General features: G+C 39.0%; 1 protein-coding gene across 2 annotated transcripts in view; it reads right to left on the bottom strand.

The window, feature by feature from the left end:
• Positions 1-4,384: 4,384 nt before the first annotated feature.
• Positions 4,385-14,021, bottom strand: part of LRRC40 (leucine rich repeat containing 40) — a 39,150-nt gene continuing 29,513 nt past the window's right edge. For both annotated transcript variants that reach the window (XM_084636714.1, XM_084636713.1), the window contains exons 13-15: positions 11,287-11,364; positions 8,226-8,411; positions 4,385-5,400 (exon numbers count right to left, since the gene is read on the bottom strand). In XM_084636714.1, the coding sequence (XP_084492840.1) occupies positions 5,295-5,400; positions 8,226-8,411; positions 11,287-11,364 (370 nt within the window). In that variant the 3' untranslated portion in view covers positions 4,385-5,294. The remainder of the gene's footprint in view (positions 5,401-8,225; positions 8,412-11,286; positions 11,365-14,021) is intronic.

The raw sequence follows: 14,021 nt of genomic DNA, 5'->3' as shown, positions 1-14,021 counted from the left end.
TTAAAGATTTAACCTTTCAAGTATATTTTCATTCACTGAAATGTATTTTCTAACAAGCCAGATTTGTAAAAATATATCTCTCCCTTTATTTATCACAATCCCTCTCCTTTGTGCAATTATATTACAGCCTGATCTACTGAGAGGCTACTCAAACTATAACTAAGGTGGCTTCTTGACAGTGTCTCTACTCTGTTTATACACAGGGACAATTTTAAGGAAGTTCACTACTGACATGTAAAATAGAAATCTGCCAGCTGTTTGTTGAATTTCCCAGGCTGAAAAAGCACAGGCAGATGTTACTAGGTTTTCTGAAAATTAAGAAACTTGCAAAAAATTGCTTTAGCTCATTTGGTTATTTTTACAGCTACAAACTCATTCTATGAGCACTTCCCCGAGTCTCTAAGGTGCCACAAGTCCTCCTTTTCTTTTTCCCCGAGTATCAGTAATTCTTGACAGTTCAAAAGCATCTGACCATAATAAACTGTTAAAAGGATTGAACGTAATATGTTTAGGAAATCTGCTTGCTGCTGATATTACTATGTACTACTCACATTACATCTTGCTCCTGCTTGTAACTCTAGCCAATCCCTGTTATTCAGCTTATGTGGTCAGATGTGTATTTTGTGCATTAGTAAAGAAAAAGTGATGATTGAGTTTATTTTCACAAACCATAGTTCCTCTTCCTATCCTGTACAAGTGAACATTCAAAAGAAGCATAGGACCTGATTATGCCACAGGCTACATGTCCCAACTCCCAGGGAAGTCAGTGGGAGTTTAGGGTCATATCCATTAGCTCAATTAGCTTTGCAATATGTGCCACCCATCTTCCTAACTAGAAGAGGGTACTGTCAACTTCCGTAAAGTTAGCTTGTGAATGTACTGGGTACAGCCTCCATTCACCTCATGCTCAGAAGTTACCATGCAAACCCAACTGGAACTAAAGTAAACATTAATATAACCACCCCTTTGTAATTTTGTGTCCTGTTATGAAGACTGGCAGTCGCCAACAGTGGGCTTTGAATTGGCCATCCAAGAGTGAGATGTACTTACTAGCTTTTCATTTTCTGTGTCTGGGCTTTTTATATTTTAAACTTCCAAATGTAAGTGTTAAAATAAAATAGTCATCCAGTCAATTTTAGATTTCAAATAAGTGGAATTTCAAATAAAGTTATACATTTTGCTTTCTTGTTAACCAGATTTGTTTATTTCACTGTACTGTAAATATGAGCTAAACATAAAAACAATGATGCAACTTTCAGGCCAGTACTTTGGATTGGATATTAATTGAGTTGGTCTTTTTATGACTCCAGTTTTGGTATGCTTAATAAATGGCCTTACAGCCATATGTGTGCAGCACAACAGTGACACCCAGAGGCCAGGCATGTAACCAGAGCTCCTTTTCCTCAGAGTGGCAGTTTGAATTTTGATCAGACCTCAATGAAATTACACCTTTGCAAAAGTAAATTCTCAGAAGATATTATTTGATACTTATAGCATTTTAAACAGTTCCTTGTTTTGTTAGAAATTCCTTGGCAATCCTTATGAGCATTAATAGCCTCAGACAATTCAAGCAGATATTCTGTATAGTAATGCACGCCATTTCATTGCATATAGTATTTACTTGCTCCCTTGTAAAGTATTTAATGAAGAATCACCAACAAGCCACAACAGTGCAGCACAAGAGGCTTGATCTTTATCAATTGGGGCCTTTTAGGCCTCTTTGCTAGCCTAAGTGGGTTTACTCTGAAATCATGGTCAAAACAAAGACTTATGTTTTCTACTTGTGAGTACTGTATCCAGTTCAAAACCAACAGCTTACTTTATTAAAAATTTTACCATTTTATAAAAGACATGTTTAATTATGGAGATGGCTGTATTGTAATTAATATTTTGAGATAATTGTGATATTGAGCTTAAATTATATACAAAAGTCATTTTTGTATGTGTTAAAAAGATTGCTATATTACAAATGACTAACTGTACTTTTCAGTTTAATTACAGTATTGATGTAAATAAAGCTGAATGAAGAAATATTTACTACTTTATTAACATAGATTGTGAATGTATTTAATGTTTTTGCAGTATAAGGACTTACTGAACTTGAAAGCTGCTTCATTTTATGTGCAAAAAGGTACTTTAAAACTATATTTTAAATCTATTGATTCAGTGAAATCAATTATCTTGTTAGTTAATTTGCACATGCAAGTTGTATCCTTCCAGTTTTATTTTATGTATTGACACTAATTGGTAAGGTGCATATTGTGTTTAGGATGCATTTTGCAGATGCTTTCTGTACATAAAAAAATACAGGGACTAAAACAATGCTGTGCAGTGTATAGCAGAGCCATTTTTCGGCTTTGGTGTACCAACTTTTTCAGTATTTAAGAAGTGTTTTGAATAACATTAAAAAAGTCTCTTTATTGTACAAATAATAAAAATGTCACCTTATTGTAACTAACTTTTGTCATCTTTTAATATAAGAAGGGATATCAATTATCCAAAAGTAAATAATTTTACTGCTGTGTCGTCTGGCTTATGGAAAGAATTGTTGGTCTCTGTCTAGTTCCTTTTAAACTGCTGTTTAATACGTTGTTTGATTTAAAGAAAAAAGTAGTGAAGATAAAGATGCAGTTATCAAAGCTTCACTAAATATTTATTTACTAAATATATAACCTGAGGGGGTAATGGTTGAGACTCTGCCATTAGTTTTAATTGCCACAGTTAATTTAAAAAGTTCAGAGTAAAAAAAACCAAACGCATACCCAAACTTGCCAGTATACTCCCACCATTCAGCAAGTGTTCGAGTATTCTTCTGGGGAGGTATCATACAGTAGAACCTCAGAGTTCTGAACTGCCCAGTCAACCACACACCTCATTTGGAACTGCAAGTATGCAATCAGGCAGCAGCAGTAGAGACAAAAAAAAAAAAAAAGCAAATACAGAACAATAGTGTGTTAAATGTAAATTATTAAAAAAAATTGAAGGAAAATTTAAAACAAGTTGAAACTGGTTTTGTGCTTGTTTCATTTAAGTGAAGATGGTTAAAAGCAGAATTTTATTTTTCTTCTGTATAGTGAAGTTTCAAACTGTATTAATTCAGTGAAAAGGAAGACTTGTGGCACCTTAGAGACTAACAAATTGCTTTGAGCATAAGCTTTCGTGAGCTACAGCTCACTTCATCCTATGCTCAGATAAATTGGTTAGTTTCTAAGGTGCCACAAGTACTCCTTTTTTTTTGCGAATACAGACTAACAGGGCTGCTACTCTGAAACCTGTCATTAACTCAATGGTTAGTTGTAAACTTTTGAAAGAACAACCAAATGTTTTGTTTAGTTACGCACAACCTCCATTTCCAAAGTGTTCGAAACTGTGAGGTTCTACTGTAAAATTATCACAACTATATGAAGAAAAGCTACAGACACTGAATTTTAGACCTTCAGGTGCTATATAGAATGTGCTTTGTATAGAAGCTGGAAGAGTGCCTCAGTTATCTAAATATTAGACTTGATACAGCTATAAAATGCTGGGTACCATTCATTCAAATAAGGGCAACTTTGGCCTTCAACCATTAGCCTTCCCACATAAATACACTGTCATTTGACTTGGGTGGGTTTTTTTCCTTTTGGATGGGGCTATGTCTTAAAACAGTAACATCTACTCAAAAGCCCAACCTTCTTGTCCTTTCCTATTGCTATGTAGTGTTATGTGCCAGCTGTTTGCTGTCCTCCCTCTCCAGAAGGAGTTACATTACAGTGCTGTTGCATATACAGTGTATTGTGATAATTTATGATGAAAGGTGCTCATTAAATGTAAGACATTAGGGATGGGTAGATTTACTTTGTCTTAATTTTGGACCCACTCAACCATCAGTGGGTTGAAAGTTTTTAATTGGAGTAGCTTTTTAATTTTGCTGTTGGCTAGGAGAGATGGGGAAGGGAGAAAGAGAAAAGTGTTGAATGAAAGCATAGTTTATACACACCATACATAATATACAGGATATCCACTTTAGCTGTCTTCTAATGACATGAACAGGGTGAATGTGGCAAGAGGTCGCTTTTCTATTCCTAATAATTAGCACAGGATTCTTTTTAGGTATAAGATCTCATTTTCTTTTAAGTTCAATCAGGGCGGCGGGGGAAATGGGTTGCAATTAGAAGAAAAAGGCTTGGAAAAATTACTTTTGTAAGCCAAGGTAGGTAGAGATGTTCACCCATTCCTAATGTATGTTCTGTAGTTTAGTCTGTAAGAATTAAAAGCCATCTGACCTCCAGTACAATACTGAATTCCCTTGAAAATATGGCCTTAAAAACGTGGCAGCTATCAGTCTTCAATACAGTTTGGAAGTGAAGTGTTCAAAGAAAAGTCATTGCAAACCACCATGGGATCAATTTTGATTTAGGCTACAATTTGTTGCATATAAAAGCCTAAAAAAGAGTAATGTATATACATTTACATTGCAGTTCAGATCTGACACACATATCCCCCTACAAATTTACCACCAGTGTTGATGCATCTTAAGGTGCCATTTCCAGGATGAACAAACACATTTGTATGTAATATGGCAAGCATATCTAAATGTTATTGAGCTAGAGAGCTTGACTGGTACATTAAACTAAACAAAGGTAATGGTTTACACCCAACAGGAAATATTTATTTATTACTATTTAAACAAGTAGAAGTCAATCACTTTTGTAAACACATTCTTCACACTCTTTGTAGCACAGTTCATATTGTATCCTTACCATTATTATTATAGCATTGCTGTGTTATTTAAGGTTTCAGGCATTTAACAGTCGACAGACAGTGTGAAACACTTACCTATTTGATTAAGAGCTCACATGCTATAAAGCATTTGGTCTCACAGCTATGGACAATACAAACCTAAGAAAATCAGAAAGTTTACTTTTTACCTTTTATGCAACCCCTTTAGTGTTCTTAAAATTAATTCATATTTTTTAAACTGAATTGTAAAAAAAAAAAATTGCCTTTATTAATGGTAGTATCCAATGAAATCACTACATTACAAATAAAGAAAATTAGCATTGTAGTATTTTCAATTGAAATGTTGATCTGTGCAACTCTGGAAGAAAATCTGTGAGATTTTACGGATGGGCTTTTTTCTTTTTTTTTTTTTGGGGGGGGGGGGGAGGGGAACATACACAGAAAAAGCAGTCAATAGTTGACAAACAGGAAGGAAGTCAGTTAAAATGGTGTATGGCCTTTGGGTTTCTGATGGTAAAAATCTTGCTTGTATTTTGATCCATAAGCCTAACAAAAGAATAAGTGTACTCTGATCAAGTAGGAATTCGACTTTTTAGGTATTCTAGTACAGCAGCTGTTCCTTTTGCCAAAATCGCTGCTCGAGGAGTACGGAATGGATTTCCTTCTAGCAGAAGTGTCCTGGGGAAGTACAGAAATAAAAATGATTACTGTCAGTGCTTTTGCTTGTGCCAGCACATTCATACATTATGCACACTTATGGCTCTTTAGAAAAATAAAAGAATCCTGCTTAAAGATGAAATAGTAATACTATGTTATGAATTTCTGCAACTCTATTTCATATTGGCATAATTCAAGTGCTAACAGTATGCCAACATATGTAGTGATGGATAGTTATATGTGCATAATATACACATGTGCCCTGCAATACTGTACATTTAGGGGAACATACACTTTTTCAGTAAAACCCCTAGCCACTGGGCAGGATGGGGAAAAGAGCTTATTAAAATAAATGATAAAATCAACGTGAATAACTGGTTGTAGTATTGAGCTATGCTAAATGGCAATGTTGCCTTTTCCCAACTTAGTTGTTATGCACAGGCTCTCAGGTAAGCACAAGTCACTGGCCCTTTAAGTCCCGTCACCAGAGCACATTCCCATATATCAAGCCTTCCCCATCACCTAGGATCTGTGTCTGAACAAGTCAGATCCTTAGGCCATGTATAAATACGGAAAAAAGATGTATTTTTATTGTGTTAACTAACATATTCAAATTCTAATCATGAACAGCATTTGTCAGCGCTACATAGGCTAGTTTTAGAGTTCACTAGAAAATTACACTCCATAAGTCTGCAAGAGTCTCATAGCCCATACATTCATGTTCTTGAAAATGTGATTATCCAATAAATCTAAAACAAAGTCACTTGTAAAATCCTGAGTCAGAAAAACAAGTATGCTGTTTACTCTGAGAAATTTGGGTGACTCAGCACCTCTTCTCAAGCCACATCAGTTCTGCCGCAGGTGGTTCCCACTTATGCCACTATGGTAAGAGAACAACTGCTATTTCTGTTGGGAAAAGTAGTGTGAAGGTTCATAACTTGGCCATTTTAAACAATGCTGAACCGAAGCTTGGTTTACAAGCTGTCTGCCCACTTGAGATTTCCATTTCATTCACAAAAATGGTTTAAATTGGTAAAGCTAGTGATAGGCTGAAGAGCGGTTATTGAAGAAGTTATTTGTCCCTGTACGACTTCAAAACCTTAATATTAAAAATTAAATTTTATTTAATAAATTCCAAGAAGGAACACAGGACTTGCCAGACCAGTGATCCATTTAGTCTAGTTTCTTGTCTTTGTCAACTCCAGTAACATCACAGTGGTGAAATGACCAGCCCCTAGAGCAAGTTTCTATCCCAACCCTTTCATGTAGGGGTTGGATTATTCCCTGAACCTTGAGAGCTTATATTCTTAAAATGGTTATCTACTGAATCTAACCAGGGGGTTAAAGCACTCACCTGGCATGGAGGAGACCTAGGGTCTCCCACAACCAGGCATATGCCCTCTATCCCAGATGAGTGCTCTAACCACTGGCCTCTCTTTTTCACTTCCTGCACCCTGGACCTAAAAACCTTCCCAATGAAAGTTTCATTGAAACCATCCTTTCCCATGAAAAGCTTTGGTTTCAACTAACTGGCATTTTCTGACAAAAACTGTTCTGTAGAAAAATTCCTGACCAGCTCTAGTGTGTACATACATTTCCTTTTATCAATGTAAATTTGTTACCTTCCACTTTAATCACCTCCCCCCGATCTTGTATTGTGGAAAAAAAAATACATATTTGCTCTCAATTTACCTTCTCTGTAACAATCTTTTTTTTTTTTTTTTTTTTTTTTAAAAATCTCTCTTCTCTAAACCAGAATGGTCCCAAATCTTTCATTCTCTCCTAATGAGGAAGCCTTGTTATGCCGCTAATAATTTGCAATCCCCATCTCTGAACGACTTGTCTCTAGTATAAACATTGAGATTGAGCAAGCAGGACTGAACAGAGTATGCCAGGTGAGGACCTAAAATTAATTTATAAAGTGCCCATATAATTTTTCAGTGTTATTTTCTATCACATTCTTTATGCACCTTAACATTTGGGGGGGGGGGGTGCTGAAGCACAATGAGCAGAGATTTTCATGGAGCTTATACAATTATACCCAGATCTTTCTCCTGAATGCTCAAAGTAATTTAGAACCTACGAATGTAGTTGAGGAGTTCAAATTATTCCTTCCAATATGGGTTATCATACAGATGTCACCGCTGTATTCATCTGCCATCACATTGCCCATTCACCTATCTTTGTTATGAAATTCCTCAGTGGCTTTTCCAATTGTCTACTCTAAATATTGCGTCCTTTGCAAATGATGCCACTTTACTAACACCCCCGTTCCTGATCACTGATCAATATATTAAATACCAGTCTTGGTGCAGACTCTTTGGGCAGCTTACTGTGAGTCTTTTAACAAATAGCCATGGGACAAATGTCAATAAATGGGGTATTATACATGAGTCTCTGTTATGAACAATCCCTGAAGTAAGTAAAGATAAGGCAAGTTAAGAACAGACCAGCAGCTAAATTCTAAATTTTCTTAAATTTGTGGGTTTATTAAAGTTGGACTAACTGCCAAGTTTGATGCTCGAGGCCAAACGCCACATTCAGATACCCCTATGTAATGTGAGTTAGCCTCTAATGTGAAGTATAATTTTCATGTTACTCTGTTTAATAAATAGATAAATAAAATCATGAACCAAAAATTGCCTCTAGTCTCAATTAGTCGGAGAAACTATGAAAAAACTGTAGCTGCTTCACAGTTGATGACTAGAGGTCAGGCATTTTATGAATTTAGACCAACATACAAGTACACAGTTACTCTACCATTTTCCTTGTAACTAAAAAAAAAAAGGCCTAAAAAACAGTCATCAAAATCAAAAGTTATTGTGCAGTTTTAAAAAAAAAGTCACCTAAGATTTACGCAGTTTCCAAGTTCTGGTGGCACTTGAAGGAGGTCATTATTCTGAAGGTCTAAGGTGCCAAGCTTGTCCATCTTCCTTATTTGCAGAGGGTCGATAGATCCAACCTGATTGTTACTGAGTAGGATAGTTTCAAGTGTTGGGATGCGATAAAGAACATTGGGAAATATTTTAAACCTACCAAAAAATGAAAATAAATTCACTTAAGGAATCAAATCAGAAACATAGACATACAAAATGGATAACAAAACAGGTAACAGGTTTCAGAGTAACAGCCGTGTTAGTCTGTATTCGCAAAAAGAAAAGGAGTACTTGTGGCACCTTAGAGACTAACCAATTTATTTGCGCATAAGCTTTCATGAGCTACAGTGTAGCTCACGAAAGCTCATGCTCAAATAAACTGGTTAGTCTCTAAGGTGCCACAAGTACTCCTTTTCTTAAAACAAATAACAGTGAGGTGAAAGACTAGATTTAACTGAGTTTGTTTAATAATAATCACTCATTAAAGGTGCATTTTTGGGAGGGTGGCAGTAATACTGATTAGTCTACTTGACAAACATAAAAGCAGAATATAATTTGCATGATGACTGCTCAGTGCTCATGTGACAGAGAACAAAAGGCCGGCAGCACTCATTTTGTAAAACTGAACACAGGAATGATGTCAGCTGGACATATTCCTCCTACAGTCTGAGCTAACAGTTCCTGTAAACATATTCATTACATTCCCCAACCTTAACCCTGCTTGTTTTATACCAATGAAAAATTGTCACCATTCAGATACCAACAACCACCCACCCCAAATCCCACCATACTTATGACCACTTTCTATATTAAAACAAGAGCCCTGCATTTACAGACACCATGTTTCTGGTCCATGGCACAAAGAAATTAAGTAGAAGCTTTGTTACTTGTACTGCTAAATACTAACAGCTGTATTTCTAGCATAATGCATAGCACCCAGTGATTTGGCAAAAAACTAAATCACCCCATTTTCACAGCTTGTTTTCATTAATTAAGACACAGGCAAGATTTAGTTCCAAAAAGAGTGTTTTCCTTTTAAATATTAATACAGGAAGAACCTTCAATACTGCTTAAAACCAAAACGGATCTTCACTTAGTCATTAAAAAAAAAAAAAAAACGCAATTATAACAATCCTGTGTTAAACAGAATGCTGTTGATTGTCTTAGTGAAAGGAAAATTACTTCCACTCCACAGAATTCTATTCATTTTTTTCTTGCTGGAAAACACTAAGATGTTACAGACCTAATCAGAGTTCACAATGGGGGTGCTTTTTAGGGGGGGGAGGGGTCTCTTTCTTCCCACTCACAGTTTTTATTCTGCTCTTTTAATGGCAACATTTTCAAGAGTCTCACTGCAGCCATGGTGGCCAGAGACAAGGGGAGGGGGGTGCTTTGGGAGAGACTGTTTTTTAAAAAACTTTAAGCATAGCTTTTTGGAAACAAACAGCTTGATTGGAGCAATGGAGCCAGCCACTGGGTTTAGCCACATGTATTGCTGTGACTCCTGGAGGAAGGAATCACTAGCAAAGGCAGGAGGGGCCTGCCATTCTCTGCAGCATTCAAATGAGATGGGAATTAGAAAGAGAATAAATATGAATCAGAATCTATTTAAATCACTATTATAAATATAAAACTAGCTCTGATTATTACTAAATAACAACTATGTCTCAGGAAACCAGTGACATATATTGCTCCCTGCAAGCACCAGCCATTTGCTGCAGCAATAAGTTCTTTGAAAAATAAGCACCATACGGTGCATGCAAAAGAGTATATGCCGATAAATCCCATTGTGCTTTGTAAACTGCTTTAAAAGTTTGGCCTCAATTGGCACCAGCATAGGCAGAGAAAGCTAGCATCTCTATGAATGACAGCCTAGTACCGGGTATGTATCAGCTACTGAAGAAAGTTCCCTTACACACTGTTCACATAGGGCCTGATCCAGCAAAGTGTCGACTTTGATACGTTCAAGCAAATTTACATATGGTTTCAATGAAAAAACCTGGAACAGGCACAAGGGACAATTTATATTTTCTTGTAAAACTGACCCTTTTTTAAATGGGCTGAAAATTATATTAAACTAACCAGCACCAAGCAATGCCATTTGTGAAAGGAATCAAAATCTATACTTTCACACATTGTTTCCTGCCAAACAGACAACAAGCTGGGCAGGAGTTTGTGTTTACACTTGGTAAGAAGCAGTTTGCCCTGAAAAGTTCTCGTTGGCAATGGTGCCAAATGTTCAAGCCTGCTCCAAATCATGATAAGTAGTTTCTCCCTAAAACCATGAGGCACCACTAACTAAAACTGGGAGATGCAAGCTCATTATGAGTCAAGAAAATGAAAGGCTTTGGTAGATAGCCCAGGTCTGGAAACCTTTATCGCTGGTAAAATATGAAGTGTGAAATTCTGGCCCTATTGTCAAAACCTCCATTGACTTCAGTAGGACCAGGATTTTACAAGAAATGTCTATCACTGAAACAGGATGAAGCCAGTGACTGGGCAGGAAACCCTCAAAAATACCCACAGACACCCTTTAAAAAAAAAAAAAATCACAAGTACAGAGTATTTTTCCTATCAGGTGCCCCCATCCCAGCATCAGTGACAGAATATTCCTGTGTTAATTATCAGCAGATGGAAGAAAAGAACACTTGCACTTGCTTAAATAAGACATGCAACCCCGTTCCTTAGTTAACATATTTGCAGAATGCTTTGAACATTTAAACATTGAACATTACTGAGGCTGGGAAAGCAGGAAAAAGGTGTTTTTCTCACTGAAAAAAACAATGAAAGGAGGTAACTAACATCTCAAATTATTCACCATTGTTTTCATTAGTGACTTGGAAACAAAACTTCTCCACTGGCAGAATCAGAACCCTAATATGAACAGGCTCAGTAGTACTGAGGAGGGAGAAGCATTGCCATTTTTATTCTCCCATGCACATTGCTTCAAAAACACAAAGAGGATTACCACATGATGGTCTTTGACTAATTCTCATTATATGTTAACAGGTCTATCTGCAAGGGTACTTACCTATTAAAGCAAAGATTTATTATTTGCAGTCTTATCAGAGCTTCCATTTCCTCAGGTAAAGATGTCAAAAAGTTATTTCTGAATTGTAAACAAAGAAAAGCAGCATTTACTAATCTTTAGCAAATTTAAGGTTTTCCAGAAAGCAAAATTTGCTAGTCTGTCCTTGAGCTGATGTTACTAACAACATGCTAAACCAGTCAACTGCCTCGTGGGTATGCCAAAACCACAGTCAGTACAGATGGGCATTGAAATCTTTCTTTCTTTAGCATTTGATTGTAATCAGGTCACCGCCATAATTTCAATATAGCATTTATATAGTACCGTAAGGTGTACCCAGCACTGTACAATGGTCAGTGTGACCTATAAAGAACCCCCCAAGGAACTTATGGACTAAAACCACATGTAGTTACAGTTCAGAACATTTCAGTCAAAGTGTGCAAAGAGCTGGCATCCCCCACCCACCTCTAACATAGAACATACATACAATGACATTGCCCAAATCCACCCTCTTTCTTAAAAGGTTTTCAGGAGCTTCTTAAATGAGAAGAGAAAGGGGGGTTGAGGAGAAAAAAATGGGCCATTTCATATATAGTACTCAAGTAAGGGGGACCAATCACTGAGGGCCATTAAATGTTGCACAGTCTTAGAGTAACCAATCTGCCCTCACTCCCTTCCTGGGGCACTCAGCCTGGTTCCCTCACCATCAGCCACCTCACATGGTCTTACCCATCCCTGCAACTTGCAGTCTAACTCTTCCTCCCTCTTCAGCAGCACATACATTTAAGCCAACTTGTTTTAATTTAACTAAGCCAATGCAAGCTGCTGTGTCTGGCTACTTTTCACTTTGCCCTATACCCTGGTAACAAGTGCCAATGACAATTCTACCACCTTGAATGAACACCCTGAGAAGTTATGGAGATTAAATGTATCCATCTGAATAACAATAAGGAGCCTACTGGAAGTTACTGAAGCCACTACAAATATAGTTGCCCCAGGACACACTCCAAGCTTATTAATCTCTAGTCCTGAGGGAATTCTGCACCAAAAAAATAAAAATTTTGCCCAGAATATTTTAAAATTCTGCAGATTTTACTTGTCAATAAATAAATGTGGCTCCAGCATGGCAGTGCGGAGCACAGGCCACTGGCTGCACTGAGGTGGGAGATCACCCTGAAGCTCCCACCTCCCCCGGTACAGGGACTTGGCAGTGAGGCTGCACCCAACCCTGACACAGTGCAAGGGTCGGGCCTGCCCCAGAAACATCCTGGAGCCCAGCCCCTTCTGTGCCAGGTGCACCAGGTGTGAATGGGCAGGCTCAGCCCAGCAGAATCCAAGGGTGGATGGGCTTATCATGGGGGGATCCAGGTGTGGGGTGAGAAGTTTCTGTGGGGGAAATCTGGATGCGGGCGGTTCAGTGGTAGATATGGCTGCAAAGGGGCTTGTTGGGAGGAGGGGTTCCAGGTGCAAGGGCAATGGGAGTCTGCAAGGGATCCAGGTGAAGGTGGTTGGGGCTCAGCGGGGGAGGGGGGTCGGGGTGTTGCTGTGGGGAGCTCAGAGGAGGATCTGAATGCTGGAGGAGTGGGGTTGATGGGATGGGGGTCAAGGTGTAGCTGGTTGAGGCTCAGTAGGGTGGATGTCTGGGGGGTGGAGCTTGTCAGGAGGGGTGTAGGGGGGTGGGGCTTGTCAGGGTGAGGGTTCGATGGGCCTGCTTAATGGGGGAGCCCCAGCTGCTGCTCAGGGGACTCTGCATGCTGGGCTCCCACTTCCCCCCGTGATTTCCCTATCACCTTTTCTTCCCCATCTCATCTCCCTCCCCCACTACCCCATGCCTCATCCTCCTCCCCTCACTCCAGGGGTGCTGAAAGCCATTGAACCAAGCTGTAAAGCCTGTATATAATGGAAACCACTTCAAGCCAGGGGATGCGGCAGCACCCCCGCACTGCTAGTTCCAGCACCTATGCCTCACTCCCACATTCCCCTCCCCCTGTCCTATTCCACCCCGCCCTTCCTTCCCCACTGCCTCTTACCCCCACCCTCTCACCCCCTTCCCTCATTTTCCCCACCCACCACGGGCACTCACCGTTGCAGAGAAAAGAGGAAGGCTCCTAGCAAGGAAGAGCTTGACTGGCACTAGAACCCAGGAGGCAGCGATGAGCTGCAGAGTCAGAGGAGCCCACACAGCCTCCTTCAGCTGGGCAGCTCTGCGCTTGTAGAAATGGGGGGAGGGGGAGCCAGTGGCATGTAACCCTGTGTGTTCCCCCACGCCTCGCCTCTGCTGGGGGGGCAATCCCCCCTCAAAAAACTGCACCCATGGTCGTACCCCCACATGGCTTCCCTTTGCTTCCCTGCTGTTTTCTGCAGGGAAGCACAGGAATTCTGCAAGAGGAGTGTTTTCTGCGAGTACGCAGTGCCGCAGAATTGTCCCAGGAGTAATGCTCAGAGAGAATAACTGTTTGGTACTGCTGTCACAACTGCCCTTAAGGCTCTTTTCTCAGAGTCACTTAAACTTCATGAGAGCCTTTACATCCCTGATGCAGAGCATTTCAGACAGATCATGTCTTATTTACTTAGAGCTTGCCCACTTGATCAATTTTCAATGATTAGGTTTAGACTACCTGATCACCATCCAACTCCAAGCCTGCCAACTGTTCAACCATCAAAGAAACAATTAGGAAAATTAAAGATTATTGCAGTACTGCAATACTGTACCGCAATACTGTACCAAGAGATGGTTT

The sequence above is a fragment of the Lepidochelys olivacea genome (genome assembly GCF_965140295.1).
Source record: "Lepidochelys olivacea isolate rLepOli2 genome assembly, chromosome: 8".
Taxonomy (NCBI): domain Eukaryota; kingdom Metazoa; phylum Chordata; order Testudines; family Cheloniidae; genus Lepidochelys; species Lepidochelys olivacea.
Note: the sequence above shows the minus strand (reverse complement) of the source record. Positions and strands in the feature narration are given on the sequence as shown.